The sequence below is a fragment of the Emydura macquarii genome, unplaced genomic scaffold (genome assembly GCF_026122565.2).
Source record: "Emydura macquarii macquarii isolate MOO-44397 ecotype Brisbane River unplaced genomic scaffold, CSIRO-AGI_Emac_v2 contig_480, whole genome shotgun sequence".
In the NCBI taxonomy this organism is placed as follows: Eukaryota; Metazoa; Chordata; order Testudines; family Chelidae; genus Emydura; species Emydura macquarii.
The window spans coordinates 5819484-5834658 of record NW_027130617.1 but is presented as its reverse complement, the minus strand read 5'-3'; the positions used below and the strand labels follow the sequence as shown (position 1 = coordinate 5834658).

The 15175-nt window shown below is 38.9% G+C and overlaps 1 protein-coding gene across 1 annotated transcript in view; it reads left to right on the top strand.

Moving 5' to 3' along the window:
• The window catches only part of SLC30A7 (solute carrier family 30 member 7), a 45171-nt gene extending 36613 nt beyond the window's left edge, over positions 1-8558 (top strand). Inside the window, exons 9-11 of the mRNA XM_067538356.1 lie at positions 1376-1466; positions 2539-2688; positions 8210-8558. Coding sequence (XP_067394457.1) covers positions 1376-1466; positions 2539-2688; positions 8210-8257 — 289 coding nt within the window. The 3' untranslated portion in view covers positions 8258-8558. The remainder of the gene's footprint in view (positions 1-1375; positions 1467-2538; positions 2689-8209) is intronic.
• Positions 8559-15175: the final 6617 nt, after the last annotated feature.

Sequence of the window (15175 nt, the reverse complement as noted above, 5' to 3'; positions counted from 1 at the left end):
GTCACAAATATCACTGTTTGTGACGCACACAATATAGGGGTCCATTGTCAGAAACAGCTTATTTCCTGCACTGTTATAGGTCAAACTGTCTGAAAGATGTGACCCTTCACTGTTTAAATTTACCACACGCTAATAAAGTAGAGCTGGAAAAGACCTATGAGATCATCTTGTCCATTCCCTCTGCCAATACGGAATTGTTCTCTACAGTGTGTCTCGAGTGCTTCATTTGGTTTTAAATAAGGCTTCCACAGTTTCCTTTGGCAAATGGTCTAATTGATCTCACTTTTACAGAATCTTTCCTGATTCATTCATCCCATCACTTCTCTGATTGACACTCAGAAACAATACATTTATTCCAATTATTGTGCTGGTGTTTTGAATCTGGCGTACAGTTTCAGACATTGCTGACTCTACTGTCAGAGTGTGTCAGATGGTTTAAAAATGCAGTCTGTTTAAAATGTAAGCTAAAAATTTATTTTTACACACACGCGCACACACACACACACACACACAATACAAGGCTAAAATACTTTTCATCTCATCAAGTTTCATTATGCTACACTAAGTCAAAGGAGTGAGTATTTTTAAGATAAGTGTTCAAGGTACTTATTCTTTATGTATTCAGTAAGGTAATGTATTTTAAGAGCATGTGAACTTGTAACATTAGTTCCCGAGGAGTGCGTTTGTGTCATACTGTAAAACTTGTCCAATGTATGAAGCCTCTCTGGCACAATACTACTTCTTTGCTGCTTGCCCTAGAGTAGGCAGCCAGGCAGGAACCTCGAATTGCTTCCAAATGTTCATTGCTTGGCCTTGAATGAGGCCCCCAGACGTAATTAACATCAAGAATATGCTAAGCTGGCTGTTCTTGACAAATCATTTTGTTATGGCTGGACTGGTTCATGCTAATTTTGTTTTATGATCTTCCCCTCAACCCCATCTTCCTTCATAAGAAAAATATGTCTCAAGCCAGAAACAAAAGCAACTTTACTTGTACATTTTTATGGCGATTATAATTGCTGTTGAAATTGACCTTGGTTCTAAACTACACTTCACCATATGATTTTTCTTCCATATGTTTTAGGACAGTTTCAGATTCCATTCTAAATCCCACAAAATGAAATTGTTACTCTTGCTTGACTGTCTCTATAGAAAATGCTTGAGTGACAAAGATTCATGCTTTTGTTGAGCAGTATTAGTATGATGTCAACTCTTTGACTTTTGTAACTTTTTTTTCACCATGATGAATCTGTAATGCTTTTTCCTTAGTTCGCTGCCTCACATCCTGACTCGTTCTAACAGAGTGGTAATGTTGCTGTTGTATTCTTTATCTTTTGAAGATGTGGCTGTAATTAACTATTTTCTTTCTTTCTAGTGTTGTTCCACTTTTAAGAGAGTCCATTGGAATCCTAATGCAGCGAACACCACCTTCCCTGGATAGTGCTCTGCCTCAGTGTTATCAGAGGGTGAGCTATTCCTTTTCAGGCCACTTTTGCATAAAACTTAACTGCTAAATGAATAAGCAACATATGTTCAGACTTCTTGAGGGTGTTTTGGAATGTTTTCATAACAATAAATCTGCAGAAGATACTGTAAATCAGTCCTAAACATATACAAATGAATGAAATCTGGAAGTGGTCAAAAGCATAAGAAAAAACCTGAATTTGACCATCTGAAATCCCAAATTCTACATATTCGGTAGTCCCAACCAAAATGTTATATTTTGTAATGATTTGCAGTGTCACGGCATTATACACTTTTCATTTGGAACAGATCTCAAAACCATTTTTTTTCTTAATGTGTCTTGTCACAGAGTGTAAGCCTCATGTGCATATTAGACAGCAGTCGAATTGGAAATTTAACAAGAAGGCCAATTGGATCATTGTCTCTAGGATTTGCATGTTCTCCAGTTCTGAACTCATGTTCAGCAGCCATTGCTAAAGATCTTTTCTCTGTTCAGTGGAATATTTTTCTCTTCCCCTCTGTAGCAGTTACCTCAACCTTTTATAAGAAATGTGGAGGCATATTAAAAACATTGGAAGTAAATACAAAAGGAAGATCATAGTTTACATTTGGCATTGTGTCTCTGATACATATGCAGGACCGTATGTTTAGACAAAGAATTGCTGGCTGAGATTAGGATACTTGGGCGCATCTTGCACACACTGAAATAACTGTAGATGTTCCTTCTTCCTTGCCTCAAACAATACTGTTTTTTAGAAATGAATGAAGAACACCAGGTTCCAGTGAAGGAAACGTATAGCCTAGTGCAGCAGCTGTGTGGATATGGAATAGAACTGTTCTCAGCCTTTCCACTTAACTCTCTCTTTCTGTCTCTCTCTCATACTCCTGGAGACGAAAGTACTAATTAATTTAGATGAGACCCCACTAAATGCTCTTGTGAACCAGTGAAGATGAGAACACTGCCTGACATTTTTATTACCTATTTGCTATAAAGGAAAGAATAGTGTGTAGTAGTGTGTGGTTTTTTTTTTTTTTCAGAAATCATTTTTGAAATGTCTGTCATTGATATTTTAGGTTCAGCAGTTGCAAGGAGTTTACAGTTTACATGATCCACACTTCTGGACCCTTTGTACTGATGTTTACATAGGGACTTTGAAACTATTTGTTGCTCCTGATGCCGATGCCAGGTGGATTCTAAGTCAAACTCACAATATTTTTACTCAGGTATGTCTGCCTTACTTGTTCATGGAAATTCAGAATACAGTAGCATGCTTGGATACCATAGTGGTGTGTGTGATAGAGAAACCATGGATGCAAAAATAAAAATAGAGCAACAAAATGTTTATAAAAGTAACTGCTCTGTGTTCTGTCTTTACCACCAAACTAAGTACTGGTATTATTTAACTGATTGCTAACTCCAGCTATCAGAAGCAGAATGGTTAAAAAACCAAAACCTGTTCAATATATATGGCTCATTCCTCTTCATCGGTCTCTTCACTGCCTCTTAACGGAGACATGATATCAGAATGCTGTAGTCTTGGAGGTGCATTGAAGCCCTATGTTGACCTACAAGGGCCCAAGAAAAGAGATGAGGCTTTCTTCAATATAAGACTTCTGACCACAGAGACCAGACCTATTTCTGTGTTCGCTGTGATGCCTCTGTAGTGGCATTCACTTCTGTTGCTCTGAGAAGTCACATTTTGTGTATGCTTTGTTGCCTTTTAGCAACTTCCATATGGTGGTAGCCACTAATGTCAACATTTACCAACTATTACCACATGCTAGTATGAGATCATTGTATTTCCTCTTTTCTTAGCCTAAGAAATAACCAGTATCTTAAGCTGTGTGGTAAAAGTGGTTCCAGCTGAGGTTGGACTGCCAAAATCAATGCAGATTTTGGATACTTCATTAGAAATTGATATTGTCTGGCTAAAGGAAGAGAAATCAGCAACCAACACTAATTTTTCTATCACTGACACATAAAAAGGAAAGGTAATAGGATTTAATTGGCTGCCTACACAAGTGTAGGTATTGGAGTATGAAGGTCGCTATTCGTAAGATCTGAAGTCAATAACAAATGATGCCAGTTTTCAAAAAAATTAATGGTATCTGGTGCACTTACTCTAACAAGCTACATTTCACCTTGTTGTATCCAAGCTGTAATTCACAAGACTTTTACCCTGACCAGAATCTGACACTCAAGTGTTAGAAGGTGCTGTATGCCACTCAGTTCTAAAAATGGTAAATATCTGAGCAATTGAAATCATAAAGAGCTCCAATGGTTTTCTTTCCCCTGATTTCACTGTAACAAAATAGAACATTTTCTCCAGAAAGAAGTCTTTTGCATATTGTTTCATGAATAAAAGCCAAGTTACTTATCCCCTTCTGTTCTGTAGCTTCCAAAGAATCAAAGCTTGCGTCCTGTTTTTGACCTTTTGGAAGTGATCAAGGACATTTAAGGGCTGTTTATCCAGAAATAGCACTTTATCACTATCAGGCTAAGGGACATCCTGTGTTTGGTCTGTTGGAAGGATTCCTTTCTTCATGTACCTGTGCCTCACCAATACAGGAAATTATTAGATTGTAGGATTGCAGATGATGAGTATGAGTTCAGCTCTTAATTGGCTCTGCCTGGTCATATTCCCCAGAGTAAATTCTGTTCTAGAATTCATTAAATTTGAGTAGCATTGTTTGAAAAGTTCAGACAGGAACACTGTGCACTCCTAAGTAAAGTAGTGTTGGAGACAGATAAGTACATGTATCTGCATTAAACAGAGGCTTTAATTCCAAAAGCTGACCCTGTGCAAGACTGAGGTGATGCTGACAGGAAGATGGGAATGCTTTAAAGAACTTGCTTCCCCTGTTACAAGGGCATCTGCCCTCAGATTTTGGGTCCACCTGCTTACATTTAGATGCCTACCTAGTCATGGTGGCAAAAAACTTAACCCTGATGTGAAGCTCTCCAGTGGATTGGCTCTTGATCTCTTCTCCCCCAACAACTGTGTCCTCCCATTATAGCTGTGTTTTACTGAAACAATGGAATTGTTAAGCAATGGGGGGAGGCTTGAGACAGAACTTTAACAGGAGCTGGACCTACAGTATGCAGGTCACTTCTGCAGGAAATCATGACCGTGGGACCTCCTCATTTCTGGCACTCAGTGCAAAACTCATTTATTTGGCTTAGCTTTTCCAGAAAAAAATACATGTTCAGGGAACACATACATGCATATTGAAAACAAAATGATAAACTAACCAAGTTATTTCTGTTATAAGGTGTGAATAAAGTAAGGGCTTGTTGTAATTTCTAGTTTTAAATCTTTGTGATGCACTCAGAAGCACTGTGATAGTCAAGGGAGGTAGAGGGGGGCATACAAATACTCAGGTAAATAGTAATGGATGAAACTTTTATATGTAGGCTTCAAACTTAATTTACCTTCAGTTGCATACTTTTTCTTGCCTCGTTCTTGAACTATTGGAGGTGTAATAAAATACCGTCAGGTTACCAGTGAAGTCATGGTATTGAATATGTGACATAACTGTACTTTACGTGATAATGAACTGATGGTCCCATAGATTTAGGTTTAACTTCAATAAGATCAGCAATAGAAAGAGAGAAGATGGGGAAAGAAGGGAGTTTTATTTGAGCACAAATATTTATGGTGTCAGTGAGGAAAGCAGGAACTTTCAGTTCAATTAATAAGGTGTTTGTAAAATGTTCTCTTCAGAATTTGCTCCAGTGGGAAATTCTTAACTCTGTCTTTATCCCTTGTCTTGGATAACACATTCGCAGCAGCCACATTTATGGTTCAATGAACTGATTGTACATCTGGTGATGTTTCCAATTACCAGAATAGAAAAAGCACTTGGGTTTTTGGGAATTCTTTCCATGAGCTATAATAAGCCCCCACTAGGACCTCTTCCTTTGAATTCTGTTTCTAATGCATACATCATACCTATTCCCTGAGGCCTAACTATGCATGAAGCAGATGCCACAGTGCTGCCTCAATTTTTAGTGGAAAGATGCTTTTGAAGTCTTTGCTACACTGAACCAACTTAAAGAATCCTGAAACAGGTGAACTTGAGGAGCCAGTAAAAATAAATGCTTAGTGATACCAGTTCCTTGCTTTCCAGCTTGTATGTTGGAACATAAAGAGATTGTGCAGTGATTTCCAGTAGACATCCTAGAACCAAGCTTATAAATAAATCTGTTCTGTCTGAGAAGTTCCAGCATGCATGGATTTAGTTCAACAAAAAAGTAGGAGGCAGCAGGCATGTTTTGTACATCGAAACAGCTAATGACTTGGGTAGTCTAGTCTGAATACTGCTTACATGTGTGGGAGAGCCAGAAGGCTAGCATGGCTGTGGGGTCATTCTGTTTGGATGGACAGATTTGTAATTATTTTTGTCATCACAAATCTCTGGAATCTCCAGTGAAAAAGATTGTTTTGCTAGCGAGAGCAGTTATTCTATATGTTCATTCTAGGGGTTGCTATCAAATGGACTCAGGACATTTTCTTTCCCTTTTGATACATGGTAGTAGGTGAAGGTACAGTTGGAGCAGGTGTTTTTTTTGAGCATAGTGGAGTTCATAGTTCCTAATGTGGCAATTGGCAGGTTAGTCAAAGTGACCTCGGATGTTCAATATACATTACTGCTGAAACAAAGTCCCCTGCACTTCAGGGACCCACACATGTTATGTTTCCTTAGGTGTGGTCCTGAGATACAATGACTTCCAAATAAGACCTGTTCCTAAAGACTCAAGCCAAGTGATTCCAATTCTCAGGTTTATTCTAGAGCAGTGTTTCTCGGGATTTTTCTGTCGCCACCAGAGCCTTCTGGGTGGAGATGAGGCGTGGAGGGAAGGCAAAGCTGTGGCCCCTCCCTGCAGCATCCAGCTGTTGCTCCTGGATGCGCTGCCTTGGTGTTTGCTGGCACTGCCAGCAGGGGATCTGCACCCTGCACTGTTCACCCTTTTGGGGGCTCTGGGCAGCACCTCTGCCAACATGTGGGGCCAGTTTGTATGCTTGGCAGGGGAGAAACCTTCAACTCCACTGTGGTCTCTGAGTTCTGGACGCAGCTTCCTGGAGGCAGAGGGCCTTCGGGAGTAGGCTCCAGCCCCACCCCCAGCTTCAGCTGCAAGTCTCTGGCAACGGGCTTCAGCCCCCCACCTGGCTTCCACCCTGGGCTTCAACCCAGGGTGGCGAGGCTTCGGCAGGGCCGGCCTTATGGGTGCCATAGTCAAGAGGCAAGAAGTGGGGTGGGCCTGGGGCGTGAAGCTGCATAAGGGAGCTTGGGACAACGGGTTGGAGAAGCAGCGGAGCTCGGGTGATGGGAGGGTTGGGGTGGGGAGCCTGGGGAGGCGATGGGGGCATGGATGGAAGGGGCGGATTGGGGGAGGCAGTGGGGTCTTGTCTGGGAGAGTATTAGGAAAATTTGTCAGAGCAGCCACCAGCAAGAGTTGGTGGCTGCACTCTGAGGCCACCAAAAAATTTTGCTGTGAGAAGAACCCCTGTTCTACAGTATGGCAAATCTGTGAATGAGGGCTTGTCTACGAGTCATACCAGGATAAGGGAAGCTATCACTTTAAACTGCTATAAGACCCTGTGTGGACATTCTCATTGCAGAGTAAGTGTGGCATTTTCTGGTTTAGTTTAGGCCACTGTGGAAGCAGTTTAGGCTAAACTGCAAAAAACTTATTCCAGCAGAAGTGCCCACTTGGGGAATGTGGCAGTTTAACTATATTGAGAGGTAGACGTGGGTTTTTTATTTGCATTGTAAGCACAGAATTTTTTAATGTCCATCTTGAGCTCACTAAAGTTGTCTTCCACTACCTCAGCCATCTAAGAGCTTGTTGACTTTAATCTGATTCTCAGCAAGTATGTTTTTGTTCAGACTATTTTTATCATCTTCCTTCTGAAGATGATTCTGCACAATACACTCTGAGCAACACTTTTGTATCTAGCAGCCTGACTTTAAGGGTTAATAGTCTCTTAAAATAACAATGATTAAATTATTTATATAAACTTATGGCAAATCTAAGGGCATTCCCTAAATTTAATCTCTTAGCGTTTTTGAGCAGAGGGGTGATTTGTAATTTATATGCCCATAGAGTATTACCAAAAGTTATTTTGGCATTTCACATAAATACACCATTGTCTTGCCTGTCTTCTCTACAAATCCCTGTTATACTGTAAGATAGCTTCATAGTTCAAACATGTCACAATCCTTATGCTTTGCTCCACTTGAACTGGCATCTGTTCCAAGGGTTTGCGATTATTTTGAGATTATAAGGTCAGTACTAAGGGTTTATTATAGCAATGAGGAAAACCGGAATTGCCTGGGATCAGTGTAATTTATGGCACAGCATTTCAAGATAAATCAAGGAGGACTCTGTTCTTATTCATGTGGCAAAAAAAAAAAAAAAAAATATCCAAGATGTTAGGATGTCATTATTTAAAACACATTAGACTTTTTCAAAATTGCTTTCATGTGATTTTTAGATTGTGTTGAAGAACTTGTTTTAAGATTAAACTTTTAAAATCTTGTAGAATCCCTACAAATCTTTAACTCGTACACTTACTGTTTGACTAACTTTGGTAAAAGCATTTGTATAGAACAAGCTATCAAGTAGATTTGTTAGTCAATTCACCAAATAAAAAGGTAAACACAATAGCATTTGGAACTGGGGTAATGTTGTGGGGCTCATGCTTGTTCAGTTCTCTAATTCTCCCTCTTTTGTTTACAGGCGGGAGTGAGACAGCTTTATGTACAGATTGACTTTGCAGCCATGTAGTGAACATCATAAAAAGCGCTCTTTGGACCAAAGTTTTCTGGTACTGTAATGGTATAAAACATTGTACTATTCAAGACAGAGCCCCTCCACCCCAGTTAACCAAGATCGAATAGACTGCTGCCTTTTGGCTACTTCTGGAGTTCACAATTAAGGAGTTAAAACTGAAAGGATGTGTCTTGGACTTCTGGTCTTGTCTTTTGTGGCCCCCAAACTGTTTTCATTTTTGTGAGTGTTTTACTTACAATTGTTTCAACAGGAATCTCAGATTGTGGGACTGCAGTCCCTGGGTCATGTCTTTAATGAAGGGCTTGTCTACACACAAAATTAGTTCACAACTAGCTAGGGTAGGAATCTACTCTGTGCCAGCCTGCTGCAGACCAGCTCCCTGAGTGGCCCCTGCTGATATGCATTAATCATTAATCCCATTCTAAAGAGGACTAGTTCAAAGCGCATGTTAGCAGGGTCCAAGTGGACAGTCAGTCTATGGCAGGCTGGCACTGAGTAGATTCACTCCCCAGCTTGCTGCACACTAAATGTTCATGTAAACAAGCCTGAAGCTGCTCATTCCCAAACAGCCAGTGTTATCAATAATTTGAGAGCTGTCTTGTACATAATGTCACAATGGGTGACATTCTTCATTATAATCGTATGTTTGTAAAATTGTTTGTACTTTGCAAACTTAATGAACCAAACCATATTGGGTTTTCAAAGTGCCTTTTTATCAGAAGAAGTATTTGCCAGCACAGGCATGGAACATCGAAGGTTTTTATTACTTTTATGGCTACAATTTGTTCACAATCTTATTCTTCAGAGTGATGTATATGACTGCATACTTGCATAACTGTAGCTTTTAGACTTCTTTTTACAGTTGCATCTTATCAAATGAACTGGAGTTAAATTTGTTTAATTTACAAGTTAAAGCTATTGTGGGGAAAATTGCTTTCAAAGCATCTGTAGTTTTAACCAAATTAAACATTCGACCCTAGATCTAAGTCTATGAAAAAAAGTTTCTCAAAACTCTTATAGTAACTGGAAATTGCATTGCAGTACCCATGTTCATGAAGCCACCATGCAAAAGAGAGGCAGTTACAGCTACAATGATAGTAAAGGAAGAGCTGTTTTGCTTTTATCTTTCAAATACAGACTTAATCTTTTTTCTGTTGAAGCTTTGCTGTGAAAATTAGTCTACTACGTTTTAATAAATTATTAAAGAGAGGTTGGAAGTAGTTACTGCATCTAACTACACTGGGGAGGAGAGGAGAGAAGAGCTCTTCCTGGGAAATGCATCTGCAGTGGAAATGAGTATTGTTTATGTGCTATGTAAGGTCATGTTAAAGTTGACATATTTGATTCTGACTTGAGCATGATTTGTCTTATCGCTGTCTTGTGTTTCCACAAAAAAAAAAAAAATTGTCTGAAGAGCACTTTCCAGAAACACCATAGACCATATTTTTTCTGGCATTTATATTAATTTACATTTTTAATGCAAACTGAGTGTTACATTCCTGAGACAATCCTACAACACTTGTACTGTCGATGCAATGCTTCCACTAAAATTAGATTAACTACTACAAGGGTGCCAAAGTGAAATTTACAGGCTGCCACCGAAATTGAATGATTAGTGCGAATTGTTGGTGGAGGGTAAGAGAGGAGGGGAGCTTGTCAATTGAGAAGTGAAATTGAGACGCTCCCCTCCCCCCCCCCCCCTGAAAATGAGGGATCAGTGCGAATTGTTGGCGGAGGGTAAGGAAAATGTGGCTCTTAGCATTATCCATAGCTATTTTTTGGCTCTTCGTCTATGACTGGTTGGCCACCCCTGAACTACTACAATTATCAGTGCAAAATTACTGTACTCATTCTGTTTGAATTCAGAGACTGAACAGTAAAGATCCCACAAATATAGCTTTGATTTCCATATTTGAAACTGTTCGTTAGTCTGAGTACAACATGAAGCAAGAAAAAGGAAGTCTCCTTTTAATTAATCAGAAATAAATTTGTTATTTGAAGTGAAGCTCTTGAATTTATAAATTGACACTTAATATGCAGTGTTTGTGTAGTAAAACAAGACAAGGATGCTTGCTTAAAAAAACAAATGTGCTGTTGACTAGTATGAATTCTAGATATTTTTCTGATGCAGATATTAACAGGTTTCCTTGTAACTGACTAAATACCCAGTAATGGGTAGTGCCAAAATCAAGGAGCATTGTAGTTCTAATCAATTCATCTTCAGTCACAGTTGGTGAGCATTGAGTATGATAGATACTATAGAAATATCTAAGATTGAATTGCAGGGATGGTTTGTATAGTGCAATGGTTTTGCTGCAAATGTGACTACATTATTGCCGCTTCCATGTTGCAGGGGATAAGCAGCTTCTTAAATTCAGTTTTATTCCTCCTATATGACTCAATTCTCTGTCTGTATTTTATATATGAAAATGCTGCTCATTTGCTAGTCTGTGCCTTGAGTTGAGTTCACCAAATTGATGTAAATATACAAATGCTGAATGAAGTAATTCTTAATTTGTATAAAGCTGAGATTCAACCCCCAAGGTAAGACCTCTTCCATTACTTCTGTAATGTCATGCATGTACATGGACTGTGGATGTTGCCTTTTGTTTGGGTAGTCTTTTAGACAGGCAATAATGCAACAGTTTGCTGGTCTTAAAGATGGTGGTTTCTGTCACTTTGAGCCATCGTTTTAAAAGGAAGACCCAACCGTCTTCACCTAAATTGTACAAGCCATGAACTTCAAGCTAACTTTGGGCATGATTATTTCTTACATCTTTGATGTAAGAGTTACAGCTTTGATTTGTTTCTAGGCTGATGAACAAAGCTTTCTAATCTTCTTCTTAAAATACTTTAACACTAGCCAAATTATGGGGGTAGGCCATTTATCGTTAATGTTTTAGCTGAATGTTAGAGGAATGCATTTTCAATTGCTGTGACTTACTAAATGTCTTGCAGCCAGTGAGCAATTGCTTGGATTTTGCTTTTTTTCCTTGTGTATTTTAAAAGAACTCAGGATTATTGTATGGCTAATCTTTCTTGCCAAGACGGTATTTGACTGAGAAGATAATCAGTTTCCTCCACACTGAGCTTTAAAGAAAATTGCTCTTTAACCTACTTCGCCACAAAGATTAAATTTCTTTCTTGCCTAGGAAATCTTTAATTTGAGACTCTGGGGGGCAAAAATCAGCCCTATGGTGGCTTTCTAATGAGAAATGCATATATTTTTATAATCAAGATGAGATAATCACGTTTGGGATGATTTGACATTTTATAGCAAGATGTACATAGCTTCCACATTTGTTTTTATAAAATGTAATTTAAGCGTGATGATAGTGTCAGAGCCAGTTGTTTGCTGTCGAGCAACAAGTTTATGCTATCATTTCAAGTACATGACTTTTTGGCTGAATAGACTTCTTTTAAAAGAATGTGCGAGTAAACTGGTCAAAAGAAGGTAGGGAGTATACCCTGCTTTTTAAGTTTGTGTAAATTTACTTCTGTAGCATGAAGTCCAAACAGCATTGTTGGGTAGTTCTCATGCTGTTGCTCGGACAGTGTAGAGGTCACCAAATCCATTATGTGCCTCTGAGATGCTCTGTCCTGAGCCAAATCTGGAGCGTTACAAGATAGCATGCCTGTGGGCAGGTGTGAGGCCATCCAGCAATCGTGTTTTAGGTCTTCCAGGAAGTCTTTCGTCCTGCTTCCAAACAGCATAGTAACATTTAATTTTTTTTCACCTACTAATGAACTACAAGGTGAGCTGGAATTATTGAAGACTGTAGATCATGTGGATAATTTAAACCCCTGGAACCTTGAACATCAAGGACTACTTACAAACTTTTTTTCAAATGACATTAGATTCTGCTTCTAATATACTCACGGAGGTGTTAATAATTTCTTCATCCTTTGTGCTTATTTGAAATTGTCAGTGACCAAGGATGGATGAATCCCTGCAGAAAGGTCTATTTTAAGAGTGACTTTTTTGTAGGGAGCAGCAGGAGAGGTAACTGGTATTAGATTCTGAACCAGTTTCTCCAAGTCTAGTTTTCTTTCCCACTCTTTTCATAAAGTTTAAAATATATCTTATGTATTTCAGGCCAATATTACTGTATTTCTTTAAGACTGAAAACTAGAGTGACTTCAGGCAAGTTCACAAAACTTGAGCTGCATCATAATTTCACTTTTCTAATTGGCAAATCTGGTAACTGTCAAAACCCAGAAACCTCATTTAAGTCTCCATGAAGACATAACAGCAAGGGGCTATAGTGAATCTATTACTAGAAACTTGTATAAAATAATTACTTAGTACCACTGAACATAACATGGAGGAAAATAGGCCATCCTCAGTTTAGAGTGAGCCTGAAAACACACTCTGTACGAGTGGTGGTTCCCCAAATGAGGAGCTTAAGTAAATCTAGTATCCTACTATACTACAATGTGTTAAACTAGTACAAAAAATAAGCATGTCAGAATAAGTGAACCTGGTATTTTTTTGTAATGCACTGTTGCAGTAATCTGCATTTGGTCTCAGTCATTAGTGGAGTTCTGTACCTGTGAAATTTTAAAATCTAAAGTGTTCTAGAGGGGCTGCCTGTGCATTAATCAGAATCCAGATCCTTTTAACTCCTAGGTGGAAGCTAGTGCTACTAAGAATCAATATTTTAACTCTATTTGAGGTTCAGTGGTTTGTTTTTCTTTTAATTTTTAAGAATTAAAAACCTGGGTAGAGAAGGGAGGAAGGAAATACCCACAAGTTCAGTACAAATACTATCTGTTGGGGGGACGCAAATGAGATAGTAAGAGAAGTTGCTGCTGAATAGTATTGTTCTTCAAGCTTATATACACCTTTCACATATTAAGGTGAATTGCTTAATAGAACTTACAAGGAAAACGGATCAATGCGCTGCTCAGGATCTCATAATACCGACTTATGGTGCTGCATAATTCAGGTGTCATATGAAACCTTCAGAATTGTATGAAATAGAAAATGGGTTTTAAAGATGTTGAATTTTTATTAAATAGGCATGAGAACCCTAAAATATATCTAAAAGATTAAGTACCAGTTCAGATCAGTATCTTTATTCCTGAACAATCTTATCCTGTTTTCTTCAATTAGCTGTTACAATTGCATTTGATATGACAGCTAATTTTTTTAAACTGTTTTTTTAGATGTTAAAGGAATAATATAAGATAGAGGAGCTTTCTTCAACCCAGTTCTCTAATTGTTAATATTGGTTTTGCAAAACCAAAATATGGTGGTCTCAGAGATCCTCCCTTAATAAGACAATGCATTGCATACAAAGGCACTACCCACTCATGCAGTGGTTAATTTTCCGCATCCCAAAGTTCCCAGATTCTCCTCCTGCTTTATTTTTTTACTCCGCCTTTTCCTCAAAGGCCTTATGTTGATGATCATCCATTTCTGGTCTTCACAGGCCAAAGGTTGCTATAGTGCCCTGTGAAAAGCTGCAGAGCATTCTCCCAGGATCTCTGGCAACTGAAAATTTTATTCATGTCTCTCTGCAAATGCCGAATAATCTACCTTTCAAGTTTAGTGAGCCACACTTAAGGGTAAGTTTTTGTCTGTGGTAATTGAACTCTGCACAGAATGTTTGGCAGAAGCATTGTTGTGTAAAGGAATATGCATATTTCACTTCTCATATATACAGAAACCTTGATAGGTAATATGTGCCAGGATCTTGTTCAGAGTTGAAATTAGTAGCTGCAGCGAGGGCTGGCTAACGTGAAGAAATGTGAATGAAAAAATTGCCAAAACCATTCCTAGCAACACTGTACTGCGTTTGCCTTTTCAGTTAACTTTTGAATACATGAAGTACTCTTTTATTGGTGTGCTTAAATTTAATGGTGTGGTATTAGAACACCTATAAACAAATGTTTGAGTAATAACAAAGAACTGACTCTGCGTAACACTGTGGAGACAGTGTACTATAACTTGGTTTGGGAATGCTGAAGTTAGCCATTAGGACTTGACCCAAGTGCAATATTAAATTTTTAATGTAAATCTCTTTTCTACTTGAATGGTCGAAGTAAAATGTTTCATCTGATGTATCTTGAACAGATTTGGGATCAAATTTCCTTTCAATAAAAGTTGGTTAAAAAACCCTACGTGTGCATTTTTTCATACTAGAATCATTAGATGAACAGTAATAGTTAAGGATCTTGATAGTCCATATTGTATAGCTGATCTTGGAAGAGCTTCAATTTAATATCAAGATGTAGATCTACTGCATAGAAAACACCCTTTAAACTAACTTTGGTACAGCAGTTCAGAACAGGTGGGTCCGTTTTTAATCACACAGCAGGTGCCAACACAATACCTAATAGATTTTGATGTCTGCTGGCATCTCTATATCTCCCAGTATGTGGGGCTGCAGCTCCCTGAAATGACAGACCAGGGGGGCTCTTCCATTGCCTGCTGCTTTCGGGTGATTAACAGTCACCACTTCAACAGGTTCTAGGTTGCAATGTTCTCACTTCTGTTCTCTTTTTTAAGGTAGAGGTGGGTTTATGGACAAGCCTGGCAGTTTCCCATAACCCTCAGTTTCTTTCCACATATACTTCCCCCATTGCACACAACTGGTGAGATTAATTACATCTTTTGGACTGCTAGGGTAGCCCAAACACTTAACAGCTTGGATTGCCCAAGAATAGGTGTCTCCTTGGGTGGTGTAGTGAGACAGGAGCTGAGCACAGCAAGGTTTCCAGAGCACTGAGCCCAATTTCTTCCCTCATTTGGAGAATGTGGTGCAGCTCTGCCTCACGCTAGTGGGACAGTGCAAGTGGTGCAACACAAGACTGGCAAGCTATTTTTTCCCCACGCTTACCCTGTTCATCTTGCTGAGGTTCATCTGACTTTCTCTTTGCACTGCCTACCCAGAGGCCTTTCCTCCT